At 48.2% G+C, this 17,064-nt stretch overlaps 1 protein-coding gene across 7 annotated transcripts in view; it reads left to right on the top strand.

Annotated features, from left to right (window-relative positions):
- The first annotated feature begins 290 nt into the window (after positions 1-290).
- Positions 291-17,064, top strand: part of LOC137349215 (zinc finger protein 436-like) — a 90,308-nt gene continuing 73,534 nt past the window's right edge. Inside the window, exons 1-5 of one of the 7 annotated variants that reach the window (XM_068014679.1) lie at positions 291-337; positions 960-1,046; positions 2,417-2,584; positions 7,953-8,282; positions 9,412-10,669. In XM_068014679.1, the coding sequence (XP_067870780.1) occupies positions 9,521-10,558 (1,038 nt within the window). In that variant the 5' untranslated portion in view covers positions 291-337; positions 960-1,046; positions 2,417-2,584; positions 7,953-8,282; positions 9,412-9,520 and the 3' untranslated portion in view covers positions 10,559-10,669. Of the gene's footprint in view, positions 397-959; positions 1,047-2,416; positions 2,626-7,952; positions 8,283-9,411; positions 10,670-17,064 lie in introns of those variants that run through there. The other 6 variants (XM_068014681.1, XM_068014683.1, XM_068014682.1 and 3 more) reach the window with 6 other exon arrangements.

The following is a 17,064-nucleotide window of genomic DNA, read 5'->3' on the forward strand; positions in this document are numbered from 1 at the left end:
TCATAGAATCAGTCGCGAGAGACTTCATTGCACTCCCTCTCAGGCAAGTATATCCATAGCTGTTATTAATCACACCCAAGGCTCAACAATCAAAGAGCGCCAATGTAATTTAGTTTGTTTATGAGGAATTTGTTTGTTTCATCTCAATTTGATCGCACAAAATTATTTCCTGTTCTATAAGGAGCTGTTTCAATGGCGGATTTGCTACCCAGCATTCCCTGCTGAAGTGAATGTGCCCTATCCACTCTACAGGAGCCCTGTGCGGGCCTGCATCTGGAGCATGCGCAGTGTCATCGTCATCGGATCAGTGCGAGTGTTGGAGAAGCTTTTGCAGCGGGTGAGGGAGGGCTGGAATGGAACCAGCGGGTGCGCGAAGAGGTTTCAGAAACAGTTGGTGTAGGTCGTAATAACCGAAGAAGAAGCTCCTGGTCCTCCGTTTGCAGCTCCTGGGTTTTTACCCGGGACTAGGTTAACAGCCACCTCGTTGGAAAGAAAGGCGCTTGTTGGGCCGCCATCTTGCTTGAGTGGGGAGCAGAGCGCATGCGTCGCCATCTTGGTGACATCACAGAGTGGGCGGGGCTTCAGGGATCCCAGTGACCAGGAGAGAAAATCATTGATTTGATTTTCACTCTCCACACGGCGGCTGGAGAACTGAACCCAGCCTGAGTATAGGGAGGGAGAAAACTGGCAGTGGAGGAAAGAAATGGTGCAGATGGTGCCATGGGTTTAATTTCAGCACAAGGAGGAGGAAGAGTGTGTGCGAGGGGGATTTACAGCTTTGGGGGAACAAGAGAGGGGAAAATGTTCCATAGATCCTGTACTGACAGTGATTAATTTTATAAAATCCCTTTACAGGGTATTCGAAAGGGAGGATTTACAGCAAACTCAAACCAAGAGAAATGTTTGTCTCTTCTGAATTTCTGTCCTGTACTAACAGTTTTTATAAACTCCTTTCACAGGGTATTAGAAGGAAAAGATTTACAGACATTGATTTTATTCCCAATCTGCACTCAGGGGCTATCTCACCATCTCTCCTGAAGGTGCTGGTAAGTGTTACTGTTAAGGTTACTTTTACATCCTACACAATTGTAACAGAAAGGCCCCAGATTTAGGCCCCTTGTAAATCAGAACTGATCTTTTAAACCAAAAGCAAAATACTGCAGATGATGGAAATCTGAAATAAAAATGGAAAATACTGGAAATGTTCAGGTCAGGCAGCATCTGTGAAGAGAAAAACAGAGTTAATGTTTCAGGGCTTGACCCTTTCGTGAGAACTGGAAAAAGTTAGAGATGATGTGACAGGTTTTAAGCAAGTACAGAGGAAAGGACAAAAGAGAATGGGAAAGAGAGGATGGTACAAGGCAAAAACAGATGGTAATGGTACTTGTAAAAAGAAGATGGGTCCAGATGAGGTTTAAATGTGAATAGCAGAACCATTGTCAACAGCTGCTCTCTGAAAAACTGGGTGTGGTGATTATGATCTGAAATTGTTGAACTCAGTGTTGAGTCTGGGAGGCTGTAAAGTGCCTAATTGAAAACTGAGGTGCGGTTCCTCAAGCTTCAGTTGAGCTTCATTAGAACAGTGTAGGAGGCTGAGGACAGGTTGGGAGCAAGGTGGAGAATTAAAATGGCAGGCGATTAGAAGCTCCGGGTCACACTTGCAGTTAGAACAGAGATGTTCTGCAAAGCGGTCACCGAATCTGCTTTTATCTACCTATTGTACAGGAGACTGCATCGTGAGCAGTGAATACAGAATACTAACTTTAAAGAAGTGCAAGTACATTTCTTTTTCATCTTGAGGAAGTGTTTGGGGCCTTGGACAGTGAGAAGGGAGGAGGTAAAAAGGCAGGTGTTACATCTCCTGTGCTTGTATGGGAAGGAGTGGAGGGGTGGGGGGGGGGTGGGGGTGTGGTGGTTGGATGTGATAGACGTTCAGACTTTTTGAAATTCATTCATGGGATGTGGGCGTTGCTGGCTAGGCCAGCATTTATTGCCCATCCCTAATCCCAGATGTTGGATGTGATAGAGGATCAAGCAGTGTGTCCTTCCAGAATACTGAAAGGGAAGAGGAAGATGTGTTTGGTGGTGGCATCATGCTGGAGGTGTGGGAAATAATGGAGGATGCTCCATTGAATGCAGAGGATGGTGAGGTGAAAGGTGAGGACCAGGGGAATCAGATTGTGCTTCTGGGAAGCAGTCAGAGAAAATGTGTGGGAAATGGAAGGAGGAGGCTGGATGGAGCGGGTTTATATACCCCGGGGCAACACGAGCTTCACACACACTGTCTGCAGCCTCATCCCCCATTGTAAAGGAGTTGACAACAGCCGTCACTTGAATTTCTCTATTAATTGACTATTAATTTAATATCTGGCTCCAATCTCAATGGAATCACAGAACCATTATTTTCTATTCACAGTACGGCCTTTCCATGGTGGAGCTGTTACCCAACATTCCCCTGGAGTCGGAATGTGTCCTATCCTCACTCCAGGAGCCTCCACACAGGCCTGGTTCCAGGCAGTGACTGGAGCATGTGCAGTGCGGGTGCAGGAGCTGGACAGAGGCAGTCGGGTAGGATCCGCAGTGGGTGAGAAACAACCGAGTGCAGGAGAGGAATGGAGCCAGCGGGTGGGTGGAAAGGTCTCAGAAACACCCGGTGTAGGCCTCAACACCCCCCAATAAGAAGCTCCCAGTCCCGCGTTTGCACCGAGCGGGGCGGCAGCTGCGGGGCTTCTCCCGGTGACAGGCCCGGGGTTAACGGCCGTCAGATTTCCAGCTCTTCTGGAGTAAATAAGGATTAATAAAGTGTAACATCAAAGGGCAAAACTTTAAAGGAAACTGAACTCAGTTATAAAGGGGCCTGGGGGAGGGGAGGGAGGGAGGAACCATTTGGGACACAGCACAGGGCAGGAGTCCCCCACTCCCTGGTTCCACAAAGACTCCCCTTGAACTGGGCCACACCTGGGCAGGGCTGGCTCAAGGTGCAGGAAGCTGTTAGGCTGAGCTGTGGAGTGGGAGGAGTGGGGGGTTTGACTGACAGGCCTGGGGAGGGGGATATCAGGGCAGGTACACACACTGCTCCCCCTTTTCCTCCTGTGATGTTTCACTGGAGTCGTGTTGCTGAGTATTTCTGAACAGTCTCCCTGTCCCGGTAATGTCGGTGGATTGTAGGTTGCTGTGAGTGTTGGATTATGTTGCCTCTCCTCATTCTTCCTCCTTCTCCCACCCCGAGTTCCAGCCTGGGGGCTCGAAGCACCTGAACCATTAACTCTGTTTCTGTCTCCACAGATGCTGCCTGACCTGCTGAGTATTTCCAGTATTTTCTCTTTTATTTCAGATTTCCAGCATCTGCAGTACTTTGCCTTTGTTTCATTCACAGAATAATATCGTGCAGAAGAGGCCCTTCGGCCCATCGAGTCTGCACCGATGCATTAAAGACACCTGACCTGTCTACCTAATCCCATTTGCCAGCACTTGGCCCATAGCCTTGAATGTTATGACGTGCCAAGTGCTCATCCAGGTACTTTTTAAAGGATGTGAGGCAACCCGCCTCTACCACCCTCCCAGGCAGGGCATTCCAGACCGTCACCACCCTCTGGGTAAAAAAGTTCTTCCTCAAATCCCCCTTAAACCTCCTGCCCCTCACCTTAAACTTGTGTCCCCACGTAACTGACCCTTCAACTAAGGGGAACAGCTGCTCCCTATCCACCCTGTCCATGCCCCTCATAATCTTGTACACCTCAATCAGGTCACCCCTCAGTCTTCTCTGCTCCAGCGAAAACAACCCAAGCCTATCCATCCTCTCTTCATAGCTTAAATGTTCCATCCCAGGCAACATCCTGGTGAATCGCCTCTGCACCCCCTCCAGTGCAATCACATCCTTCCTATAATGCGGCAACCAGAATTGCACACAGTACTCCAGCTGTGGCCTTACCAAAGTTCTATACAACTCCAACATGACCTCCCTGCTTTTGTAATCTATGCCTCGATTGATAAAGGCAAGTGTCCCATTTGCCTTTTTCACCACCCTATTAACCTGCCCTTCTGCCTTCAGAGATCTATGAACAAACACGCCAAGGTCCCTTTGTTCCTCGGAACTTCCCAGTGTCAGGCCATTCATTGAATACTTCCATGTCACATTACTCCTTCCAAAGTGTATCACCTCACACTTTTCAGGGTTAAATTCCATCTGCCACTTTTCTGCCCATTTGACCATCCCGTCTATATCTTTCTGTAACCCAAGACACTCAACCTCACTGTTAACCACTCGACCAGTCTTTGTGTCATCCGCGAACTTACTGATGCTACCCCCCACATGGTCATCTATGTCGTTTATATAAATGACAAACAATAGGGGACCCAGCACAGATCCCTGTGGTACGCCACTGGACACTGGCTTCCAGTCACTAAAACAGCCGTCTGTCATCACTCTCTGTCTCCTACAGCTAAGCCAATTTTGAATCCACCTTATCAAGTTACCCTATATCCCATGTGCATTTGCTTTCTTGATAAGTCTCCCATGTGGGACCTTGTCAAAGGCTTTGCTGAAATCCATGTAAACTACATCAACTGCACTACCCTCATCTACACACCTGATAACATGCTCAAAAAATTCAATCAAATTTGTTAGGCATGACCTCCCTCTGACAAAGCCATGCTGACTATTCCTAATCAAATTTTGCCTCTCCAAGCGGAGATAGATTCTCTCCTTCAGAATTTTCTCCAATAGTTTCCCTACCACTGACGTGAGACTCACTGGTCTATAGTTCCCTGGCTTATCTCTACAACCTTTCTTAAATAGTAGGACCACATTAGCTGTTCTTCAGTCCTCTGGCAACTCCCCCATGGCCAGAGAGGAATTAAAAATTTGGGGCAGAGCCCCCGCAATCTCCACCCTCGCCTCCCACAGCATCCTGGGACACAAATAGTCCGGACCTGGAGATTTGTCCACTTTTAAGCCTGCCAAAACCTCCAATACCTTGTCACTCCCTATGACAATTTGCTCAAGAACCTCACAGTCTCTCTCTCTCAGTTCCATATCTACATCCTCATTCTCTTGGGTGAAGACAGATGTGAAGTATTCATTCAACACCCTACCAATGTCCTCTGGCTCCACCCACAGATTTCCCCCTTGGTCCCTAATGGGTCCTACTCTTTCCCTGGTTATCCTCTTCCCATTGATATACTTATAGAATATCTTGGGATTTTCCCTACTTTTACCAGCCAGAGCTTTCTCATATCCCCTCTTTGCTCTTCTAATTGCTTTCGTAAGCTCCATCCTACACTTTCTGTACTCCACTAATGCTTCCGTTGATTTGCTCTCCTTGTATTTGCTAAAAGCCTCTCTTTTCCTTCTCATCGTACCCTGAATGTTTCTGGTCATCCATGGTTCTCTGGGCTTGTTGCTCCTACCTGTTACCCTGGAGGGAACATGTTGGGCCTGTACCCTCCCCATTTCCTTTTTGAATGCCCCCCACTGCTCTTCTGTCGATTTCCCGACAAGTAACTCTTTCCAGTCTACCTTGGCCAGATCCTGCCTTATTTTGCTAAAACTCGCTCTCCCCCAATCCAAAACTTTTTTTTGCAACTTGTCTATTTCTTTCTCCATAACAAGCTTAAATTGTACCATGTTGTGGTCGCTCTCACCAAAATGCTCCCCCACCAACACCTCAACCACCCGTCCGGCTTCATTCCCCAGAATTAGGTCCAGCACTGCATCCTCCCTTGTTGGATCCTCTACATATTGAGCTAAAAAGTTCTCCTGCATACATTTTAAGAACTCCAGTCCATCTAAGCCCTTAACACGATGACTATCCCAATTAATGTTGGGACAGTTGAAATCACCTAATATAATTACCCTATTATCATTTTTACACACCTCTGCAAGTTGCGCACATATCTGCTCCTCAATTTCCCGCTGACTATCTGGGGGTCTGTAATAAACACCTAGCAATGTGGCTGTCCCTTTTTTATTCCTAAACTCTACCCATAAAGCTTCATTTGATGCCCCCTCCAAGATATCATTTCTCCCTACTACAGTAACTGACTCCTTAACTAATATTGCAATGTCCCCTCCTCTTTTACCCCCTCCTCTGTCTCGCCTGAAGATTCTATGTCCCGGGATATTGAGCTGCCAATCCTGCCCCTCCCTCAACCATGTCTCCGTGATGGCTACTATATCACAATTCCACATGTCAATCCTTGCCCTTAACTCATCTGTTTTACCTGTAATACTCCTGGCATTAAAGTAGAGGCCATCCATCCTGGTCTTACTCCCTTGAAACTTCCATTGTATTCCCTCTGACTTGTTTGCTTTCCTGTGTTTAGCTGTGTCCCTATTCTGCTAGGAGTCTGCGTCCCCTCCCCCGCCAAATTAGTTTAAACTCCTCCCAACAGCACTAGCAAACCTGCCAGCAAGGATGTTAGTCCCCCTCTGGTTCAGATGTAGACTGTCCCTCTTGTACAGGTCCCACCTTCCCCAGAAACAGTCCCAATGGTCCAGGAATCTGAAACCCTCCCCCCCCCCCCCCCCCCCCCCCCGGACCAACTCTTAAGCCATGTGTGCTATTCTCCTATTTCTATACTCGCTAGCATGTGGCTGGGAGTAATCCAGAGATTACAACCCGAGAGGTCCTGCTTTTTAGTCTGCTGCCTAACTCCCTGAATTCTTTATGCAAGACCTCATCCCTCTTTCTACCTATGTCATTGGTACCAACATGTACCATGACCTCTGCCTTATCACCCTCCCCCTTCAGGATGCCCTGCAGCCGTTCAGTGACATCCCGGATCCTGGCACCAGGGAGGCAACACACCATCCTGGAGTCACGTTGACGGCCACAGTAGCGCCTCTCTGTTCCCCTGACTATAGAATCCCCTTTTACTATTGCTCTCCTCTCTTTCCCCCTTCCTGTGCAGACAGGCTGCTTGTGGTGCCAGAAGCTTGACTCTGTCCGCACTTCTTGGAGGAACCAGCCTCATCAGCCTCCAAAATGGAATACCGATTTGCAAGCGGGACCCCAGGGGACTCCTGAACTACCTGCCTGATTCTCTTGGACTGCGTGGTGGTGACCCATTCCCTTCCTTCCTCAAGTCCTTTCAGCTGCGGTGTGACCACCTCTCTGTTCGATGCTCTCAGACGCGCGGATGCTCCACAGTGTTTCCAGCTGCCGTTCCAGCTCTGAAACCCGAGTTCCAGGAGCTGCAGCTGAACACACTTCCTGCACACATGCTGGTCCCGGGGACTGGAAATGTTCCCGGATTCCCACATGCAGCAAGAGGAGCAAACCACGGCTTAAAGCTCTCCTGTTATGACTAAACCCTTTAAATTTAAAATTTTAGAAGACTATTATAATAAAAAAAATTAATCAACTAAGTCTAGCTAAAACAATGACTTACAATTCAATCCAGCTTGAAAAATACCCACCAGGACTTACTCACCAGTCAGCTGTGCTCTGTGGAAACTCTCGGCTCCCCTCACGCTCTTTGAGGACAGGCAGGAAATGAAAGGAGCTCCTTGCTCCCTCCTCACCGGACTCCCTCGGTCACAAAACTCCCACTTTAGCACTCTAATGCAACCCAAGTCAGCACTCCACTTCAGCATTGCAGACGTTGCTCACAGAACTGAGTCGAGAAACACAGACGGCCCAATTAAGAGCTGGTTTGGATGTGGAAGTCAGTCTCTGGCCTCCTGTGCAGGTCCTTTTTGTTGTGTCAGTTTGATCTGGAGTGGAGATGTAGGAGAAGCTGCTGGGTTTAACCCCGCGTATGTTTGAGCCCATTAGGGCCCAACAATTTCCAATGTGAGGCTGTCAATGGAGGTAAATCCCAGGGGAGAAGAGGTTGCTGAGCAGGCACCAACTACTCAATGCAAAACAGTATTGTTTTTGTAACAAGTATTTCTGTAGAGGCTTTTAATCCATTTTACATATACAGTTTTTTGTTATTTCATTCCTGAGGTATGGGCATCACTAGCCAGACCAGCAAATATTGTTAAACCCCAGTTACCCATTGAGAAGGTGATGGTGGACCTTCTTCTTGAACCGCTGCAGTCCGTGTGGTGAAGGTGCTCCCACAATGGTGTTGGGGAAGGAGTTACAGGATTTTCACCCAGTGATGATGAAGGAACGGTGATATATGTCCAAGTCAACATCAACTTGTATTTATGTAGTGCGTTTAACACAATATAATGTTCCAAAGTGTTTCACAGGAGTGTTTATAAAGCAACATTTGACACTGAGCCACCTAAGGAGATATCAGGGCGGATGACCAAAAGCTTGATCAGAGAGGTGGGTTTTAAGAAGTGTCTGAATCACGGAAGGTGAGGTAGAGAGGCGGAGAGGATTAGGGAGGGATTTCCAAAGCTGAAGGCACGGCCACCAGTGGTGGAGCAATGAAAATCGGGGATGTTCAAGATGCCAGAATTAGATGATCCCTGATCTCTCGGAGGGTTGTAGGACTGGAGGAGATTATAGAGATAGTGAGGGAATGGAGGGATTTGAAAACAAGGATGGGGATTTTACACTTGAGGTGCTGCTTAACTGGGAGTCTCTGTAGGCCAGTGAGCACAGTGGTGATGGGTGAACAGGAAGCAGAGTGTTAGATGAGCTCAGGTTTATGCAGCGTAGAATGTGGGAGGCCGACCAGGAGTGTGTTAGAATAGTCAAGTTGGGAGGTAACAAATGCAAGGATGTAAGTTTCAGAGGCAGCAGCGAAGTGTGGTTTTGTTACTGAGGTGGAAATAGGCGGTCTGAGTGGCATCGAAATGTAGTCGGAAGCTCATCTCGGGGTCAAATATGACACCAAGGTTATGAACGGTCTGGTTTAGCCTTAGACAGTTTCCAGGGAGAGGGATGGAGTAGGTGGCTAGGGAGGGGAGTTTGTAGCAGGAACTGAAGACAATGGCTTCAGACTTCCCAATATTTAATTGGAGGAAATTTCTGTTCATCCAGTACTGGATGTCAGACAAGTCAGGATGGTGTGTGACTTGGAGGGGAACTTGGAGGTGATGGTGTTCACATACACCTGCTATCCTGGTCCTTCTCAGTGGTGGAAGATGAGCTTTTGGGAGGTTCTGTCAAAGTTTTGGTCGAATTGTAGATTTTTAAAATCCCTCTCTTTTGCTACCTGCTCCCCCTTTCTCTTTCTCTCTCTCTTTCTCTCTCTCTCTCTCTCTCTCTCTCTCCTGCCATAGAGGGCAGAGTCTTGTGTGGGTCCAGACTAGGTGTTAGGTTCCCTTCCCTGAAGGACATTAGTGAACCAGTTGGGGTTGTACGTCAATCCAGCAGCTTTCATGGTCACTTTTTCCTAGTGTCGGCCGCATAAATTACCAGATTCATTCAGCTCCATTTCACAACCTGTCTTTATGTTTTTGTGGGTTCTCTCACTCTCTTTTTCTGTTTTGAATCAATTTCACAGGGTTTTAAAAGGGGAGGAATTACAGCCGTGAAACTCAAATCAAACATTACATCAGGATCTGACTGAGTTGCCCAATATATCGTAACCCGAATATCATAGGACTTTGAACATGGAAGGAAAAAGCACCGTTCACACTGATGACAGACCTTTTAAATGCACGGACTGTGGGAATTGCTATAAAAGTTCCAGAGAACTGATGTCCCATCAACGTGTTCACACTGACGAGAGACCGTTCAGGTGCTCTCACTGCGGGACTGGGTTCAGGCGGTCAGAGCACCTCACTCTACACAAGCGCGTTCACACTGGAGAGAGGCCATTCACCTGCTCCATATGTGGGAAAGGATTCACTCAGTCATCCAACCTGCTGACACACCAGCGAGTTCACACTGGGGAGAGGCCGTTCACCTGCTCCGAGTGTGGGAAGAGATTTGCTCAGTCATCCACTTTGCTGAAACATCAGCGTGTTCACAGTGGGGAGAGGCCGTTCACTTGCTCCAAGTGTGGGAAGGGATTCACTCAGTCATCTGCCCTGCTGTCACACCAGCGAGTTCACACTGGGGAGAGACCATTCACCTGCTCTGAGTGTGGGAAGGGATTCACTACTTCATCCAACCTGCTGACACACCAGCGAGTTCACACTGGGGAGAGACCTTTTAAATGTCCAGACTGTGGAAACTGCTATAAATGTTCCACTGAATTGACAATCCATCAACGTGTTCACACTGACGAGAGACCCTTCAGGTGCTCTCACTGTGGGGCTGGGTTCAGACGATCAGGCGACCTCACTGTACACCAGCGTACTCACACTGGGGAGAGGCTGTTCATTTGTTCTGTGTGTGGGAAGGGATTCGCGAATTCATCCAACCTGCTGACACACCAGCGAGTTCACACTGGGGAGAGGCCGTTCAGGTGCTCTCACTGTGGGACTGGGTTCAGGCAATCAGGCCACCTGACTCTACACCAGCGCAAGCACGCTGAGGAGAAGCCATTCTCCTGCTCTGAGTGTGGGAAGGGATTCACTCAGTCATCCCACCTGCTGACACACCAGCGAGTTCACACTGGGGAGAGGCCATTCACCTGCTCTGAGTGTGGGAAGAGATTCACTCGATCATCCCATCTGCTGAGACACCAGCGAGTTCACAAGTAACCACAGTGATTGGATTCTGCTGTTAATCACATCGAGGAAGGAACTACGCTTATTGGGGTCTGTCTCTGCTGATAAAACTCCAGCCCAGTTTTCGGGGCTAATATTCTGTATAAAAGTCAAATAAATCAGTTTTGTGTTGAACATAGTGTGTCGAGTCTTTTTAATATCTCAAACACAAGTTCATTCCTTTTGAAGTGCTTTCCCTCTCCCCTGTCTCCACCATCCTTACCTCCAACAAGTGCGAGGAGCTCATGGTTTTCTTGGTCACTCAGATTGAGACCATCTGATCATTTGCCTCTGCTACTTCCCTCCCTTCCACTAACCCACCAGGCCAAACTGCCTCCAAAGTTCCCCCTGCCCAAGCCCTGAACCCACATCTTTCTCTCGTTTCTCTCCTATCTCCCTCATGCCCTCTCTGAGCTCATCTTGTCCATGAGACCCACCTCCCGTTCCCTCGACCCTATTCCCACTAAACTGCTGACCAGCCAACTTCCCCATGTTAGCTGATATTGTTAATGGTTCTCTCTCCAGGCATTGTCCCTCTCTGCTTTAATTATGCCATCATCACCCCCTCTTCAAAAAAAAATGACGCTGACCCCACCTCTGGGAGGGAGGGGAAGGTGTGAGGGTACAGGTGTGGGAAATGGGCTGGACACAGTTGAGGGCCCTGTCAACCACAGTGGGGGGGAATCCTTGGTTGAGGAAAAAGGAAGACATATCAGAAGTGCTGTTATGGAATGTAGCATCATCAGAGCAGGTGCGCCGGAGACAGAGAAAGTGAGAGAATGGAATGGAATCCTTACAGGAGGTAGGGTGTGAAGAAGTGTAGTCCAGGTAGCTGTGGGAGTCAGTGGGCTTATAATGAATATCAATAGACAGGCTATCCCCAGAGATGGAGACAGAGAAGTCAAGGAAGGGAAGGGAAGTGTCAGAGATGGACCATGTAAAGGTGAGAGAAGGGTGGAAATTGGAAGCAAAGTTGATAAAGTTTTCCAGTTCGGCGCGGGAGCAGGAAACGGCACCGATACAGTCATCAATGTACCGGAAAAAGAGTTGGGGGAGGGGACCTGAGTAGAACTGGAACGAGGAATGTTTGACATTTCCCACAAATAGACAGGCATAACTAGGACCCATGCGGGTATCCATAGCAACACCTTTTACTTGAAGGAAGTGAGTGGAGTTGAAGGAGAAATTGTTCAATGTGAGAACAAGTTGAGCCAGGCGGAGGAGGGTGGTGGTGGATGGGGACTGGTTGGGCCTCTGTTCAAGAAAGAAGTGGAGAGCCCTTAAACCATCCTGATGGGGTATGGAGGTGCAGAGCAATTGGATGTCCATAGTGAAGAGGAGGTGGTTGGGGCCAGGAAACTGGTTCTTTGTTCTTTGGCCTCCTTATCTCGAGAGACAATGGATAAGCGCCTGGAGGTGGTCAGTGGTTTGTGAAGCAGCGCCTGGAGTGGCTATAAAGGCCAATTCTAGAGTGACAGGCTCTTCCACAGGTGCTGCAGAGAAATTTGTTTGTCGGGGCTGTTACACAGTTGGCTCTCCCCTTTCGCCTCTGTCTTTTTTCCTGCCAACTACTACGTCTCTTCGACTCGCCACACTTCAGCCCCGTCATTATGGCTGCCCGCCAGCTCTGGCGAACGCTGGCAACTGACTCCCACGACTTGTGATCAATGTCACAGGATTTCATGTCGCGTTTGCAGACGTCTTTAAAGCGGAGACATGGACGGCCGGTGGGTCTGATACCAGTGGCGAGCTCGCTGTACAATGTGTCTTTGGGGATCCTGCCATCTTCCATGCAGCTCACATGGCCAAGCCATCTCAAGCGCCGCTGACTCAGTTGTGTGTATAAGCTGGGGATGTTGGGCACCTTGAGGACTTCTGTGTTGGAGATGCGGTCCTGCCACCTGATGCCAAGTATTCTCCGGAGGCAGTGAAGATGGAATGAGTTGAGACGTCGCTCTTGGCTGACATACGTTGTCCAGGCCTCGCTGCCATAGTGCAAGGTACTGAAGACACAGGCTTGATACACTCGGACTTTTGTGTTCCGTGTCAGTGTGCCATTTTCCCACACTCTCTTGGCCAGTCTGGACATAGCAGTGGAAGCCTTTCCCATGCGCTTGTTGATTTCTGCATCTAGAGACAGGTTACTGGTGATAGTTGAGCCTAGGTAGGTGAACTCTTGAACCACTTCCAGAGTGTGGTCGCCAATATTGATGGATGGAGCATTTCTGACGTCCTGCCCCATGATGTTCGTTTTCTTGAGGCTGATGGTTAGGCCAAATTCATTGCAGGCAGCCGCAAACCTGTCGATGAGACTCTGCAGGCACTCTTCTGTGTGAGATGTTAAAGCAGCATCGTCAGCAAAGAGGAGTTCCCTGATGAGGACTTTCCGTACTTTGGACTTCGCTCTTAGACGGGCAAGGTTGAACAACCTGCCCCCTGATCTTGTGTGGAGGAAAATTCCTTCTTCAGAGGACTTGAACGCATGTGAAAGCAGCAGGGAGAAGAAAATCCCAAAAAGTGTGGGTGCGAGAACACAGCCCTGTTTCACACCACTCAGGATAGGAAAGGGCTCTGATGAGGAGCCACCATGTTGAATTGTGCCTTTCATATTGTCATGGAATGAGGTGATGATACTTAGTAGCTTTGGTGGGCATCCAATCTTTTCTAGTAGTCTGAAGAGACCACGTCTGCTGACGAGGTCAAAGGCTTTGGTGAGATCAATGAAAGCAATGTAGAGGGGCATCTGTTGTTCACCTCATTTCTCCTGTATCTGACGAAGGGGGAACAGCATGTCAACGGTCGATCTCTCTGCACGAAAGCCACACTGTGCCTCAGGGTAGACGCGCTCGGCCAGCTTCTGGAGCCTGTTTAGAGCAACTCGAGCAAAGACTTTCCCCACTATGCTGAGCAGGGAGATTCCACGGTAGTTGTTGCAGTCACCTCGGTCACCTTTGTTTTTATAGAGGGTGATGATATTGGCATCGCGCATGTCTTGGGGTACTGCTCCCTCGTCCCAGCACAGGCAAAGCAGTTCATGTAGTGCTGAGAGTATAGTAGGCTTGGCACTCTTGATTATTTCAGGGGTAATGCTGTCCTTCCCAGGGGCTTTTCCGCTGGCTAGAGAATCAATGGCATCACTGAATTCCGATTTGGTTGGCTGCATGTCCAGCTCATCCGTGACTGGTAGAGGCTGGGCTGCATTGAGGGCAGTCTCAGTGACAGCATTCTCCCTGGAGTACAGTTCTAGGTAGTGCTCAACCCAGCGGTCCATTTGTTTGCGTTGGTCAGTGATTATGTCCCCTGATTTAGATTTGAGGGGGGCGATCTTCTTGATGGTTGGCCCAAGAGCTGTCTTAATGTCATCATACATTCCTCTGATGTTTTCGGTGTCTGAGGCCAGCTGAATATGACTGCATAGGTGTTGCCAGTAGTCGTTTGCGCAGCGCCTGGCTGTTCTTTGTGCAGTGCTTCTGGCTGCTTTAAGTGCTACGGATGTTAAATCGCTGGAAACTGGAAATTGTCAAAATGACGTAGGGCGTCAGAAGAGTCACGGATGTAGGTGGGAAGAGACTGGACCAGGGGGGAAAAGATAGAGTCAAGATAGGAAGAAATAAGTTCAGTGGGGCAGGAACAGGCTGAAACAAAGGGTCTACCGGGACATTCCTGTTTGTGGATTTTGGGAAGGAGGTAGAAGCGGGCTGTCCGGGGTTGCGGGACTATGAGGTTGGAAGCTGCAGAGGGAAGATCTCCAGAGGTGATGAGGTCAGTGACAGTCCTGTGCACAATCGCTTTGATGTTCGGTGGTGGGGTCATGGTCCAGGGGGAGGTAGGAAGAAGTGTTTGAGAGTTGGTGCTGAGCCTCTGCAAGCTAGAGGTCAGTACACCAGACAACAACAGCACCAACCTTGTCTGCAGGTTTTGATGACAATGTCGGGGTTAGACCTGAGAGAATGAAGTGCAGTAAGTTCAAAAGGTGACAGGTAGTGTCCAGCGTGGTGCCACTACCAAACGCACCTTCCCCTCCCCTCTGCTGTCAGTATTCCGAAGGGATCAGTTCCTCCATGACACTCTGGTCCACTCCCCTTTTACCCACACCTCTTTTTACCTCACCCCCTTCCCACGGCATCTTCCGATGCAATCACAGGAAGTTTAATACCTGCCCTTTTACCTCCTCTCTCCTCACTAGCCAAGGCCCCAAACACTCCTTTCAGGTGAAGCAGTGATTTACTTGTACTTCTTTCAATGTTGTATACTGTATTTGCTGCTCACAATGTGGTCTCCTCTACCTTGGGGAGACCAAATGCAAATTGGGTGACCACTTTGCGGAACATCTCCACTCAGTCTGAAAGCATGATCCCGAGCTTCCGGTTGCTTGCCATTTCAACACTCCCCCCCTGCTCTCATGCTCACATCTCTGTCCTGGGATTGCTGCAGTGTTTCAGTGAACATCAACGCAAGCTCGAGGAACAGCAACTCATTTACCGATTAGACACACTACAACCTGCCGGACTGAACATTGAGTTCAATAATTTCAGAGCGTGACAGGCCCCCTTTTTATTTTCAGTTATTTTTTTTTTTTATTCTTTTTATTTTAGTTTAGTTTGTTTCATCTTTCATTTTATTTTTACCATGTTGCATTCCCACTTGTTTTCATGTTTGTACTTTGGGCCGGGGCTGTTCACTTTTCTGTCCGTTAACACCCTCTCTGTACTAATGCTTTGTCTCTCAGCACACCAGAAACATACCGTTTGCCTTTGCTCCATGACGTTCTTATCAGTTATTCTGTGTGACCCTCTGTCCTATCTACGCCTTCCCTTTTGTTATCTCTTGCCCTACCCCTGCTTTACTTGCTTAAAACCTAACATTTCTAACCTTTGTCAGTTCTGATGAAGGGTCACTGACCTGAAACGTTAACTCTGCTTCTCTCTCCACAGATGCTGCCAGACCTGCTGAGTATTTCCAGCATTTCTTGTTTTTATTTCAGATTTCCAGCATCTGCAGTAGTTTGCTTTTATGATGTTACTAAAAAGAAGTTCCCAATTCACACCATGGAGTCCAATGTGCAGGTGCAGTACAATACAGTGTTTGGGGCCTGCGCAGTGGGAGTGATGGAGGTGGACAGGTGCTTGTGAGTTGCATCTGGGGATATCAGGTCAGGTACACACACTGCTCCCCATTTCCTCTTGGGATGTTTGACTGGAGTCGTGTTGGTGAGTGTTTCTAAACTCTGTCTCCCTATCCCGGTAATGTAGGTGGATTGTAGGTTGTTGTGAGTTTAGAGATACAGCACTGAAACAGACCCTTCGGCCCACCGAGTCTGTGCCAACCATCAACCACCCATTTATACTAATCCTACACTAATTCCATATTCCCACCACATCCCCACCTGTCCCTATATTTCTCTACCACCTACTAGGGGCAATTGCTAATGGCCAATTTACCTATCAACCCGCAAGTGTTTGGCATGTGGGAGGAAACCGGAGCACCCGGAGGAAACCCACGCAGACACAGGGAGAACTTGCAAACTCCACACAGGCAGTACCCAGAATTGAACCCGGGTCGCTGGAGCTGTTGGACTATATTGCCTCTCCTCATTCTTCCTCCTTCTCCTTAATGTCTGTCTTATATTGCTGCCCCCTTGTTCTGACTCACTGATAATTTTAAAGACCTCTATCAGATCTCCTCCTAGTCTTCTCTTTTCCAGAGAAAGGAGCCCCAGCCTACTCAATCTTGCTGGATAGTAGCATCCTCTCTGGTGACATCTTTGTAAATCTATTCTGCACTTTCTTCAGTGCTTCAATATCCTTTTTTAATCTGGAGACCAGAACTGCTCACAGTCCTTCTAAGTGAGGTTCTCTATAAATTTAACATTCCCTCCCTGCTGTTACATTGTATTCCTCTAGAAAAGATCAGCTCTTTCTTTGCTCTCTTCTCGACTTGTGTTGCTCCTTTTAGTGATTTATGTGACTCTCTTCCCAGATCTCTTTGCTCCTCTGCTCCATTTAATTTCTTACATTCTAACCAATAACTGGCCTCCTTATTCCTCCTCCCAAAATGAACCAGCTCACATTTCACTGTGTTGAATTTCATTTCCCATTTATCTGTCCAGTCTGCCAGCCTGTTTATGTCTTCCTGGATTTCAGTGCAGTCTCCACATTGTTAGTTCTACCACCCAATTTGCTGTCATCTGCACATTGCGAAAACATCCTTCGAATTCCCGAGTCCAAATGTGGGTGTAAAACAGAAGTCCCATTGTATTTCACACCATAGTTGATGGCCCGGGCACTCGGGTATCTGTATAATTTATTTAATATTTTCATTCATTGCCTCTCTGGCCCTAATCTCAATGGGATGATGCAAAAATAATTATCCTTTCAGCAATTGGAGCTTTCAATGGTGGATTAATTACCCAGGATCCCCCTTGGGTCAGAAAGTCCCCCATCAACGACTGCAGGAGCCCAGTGTGCTTTTGGCTTCTTTTAGTTTCATTGGACCACATG

This window comes from Heterodontus francisci, chromosome 34 (assembly GCF_036365525.1).
Source record: "Heterodontus francisci isolate sHetFra1 chromosome 34, sHetFra1.hap1, whole genome shotgun sequence".
In the NCBI taxonomy this organism is placed as follows: domain Eukaryota; kingdom Metazoa; phylum Chordata; class Chondrichthyes; order Heterodontiformes; family Heterodontidae; genus Heterodontus; species Heterodontus francisci.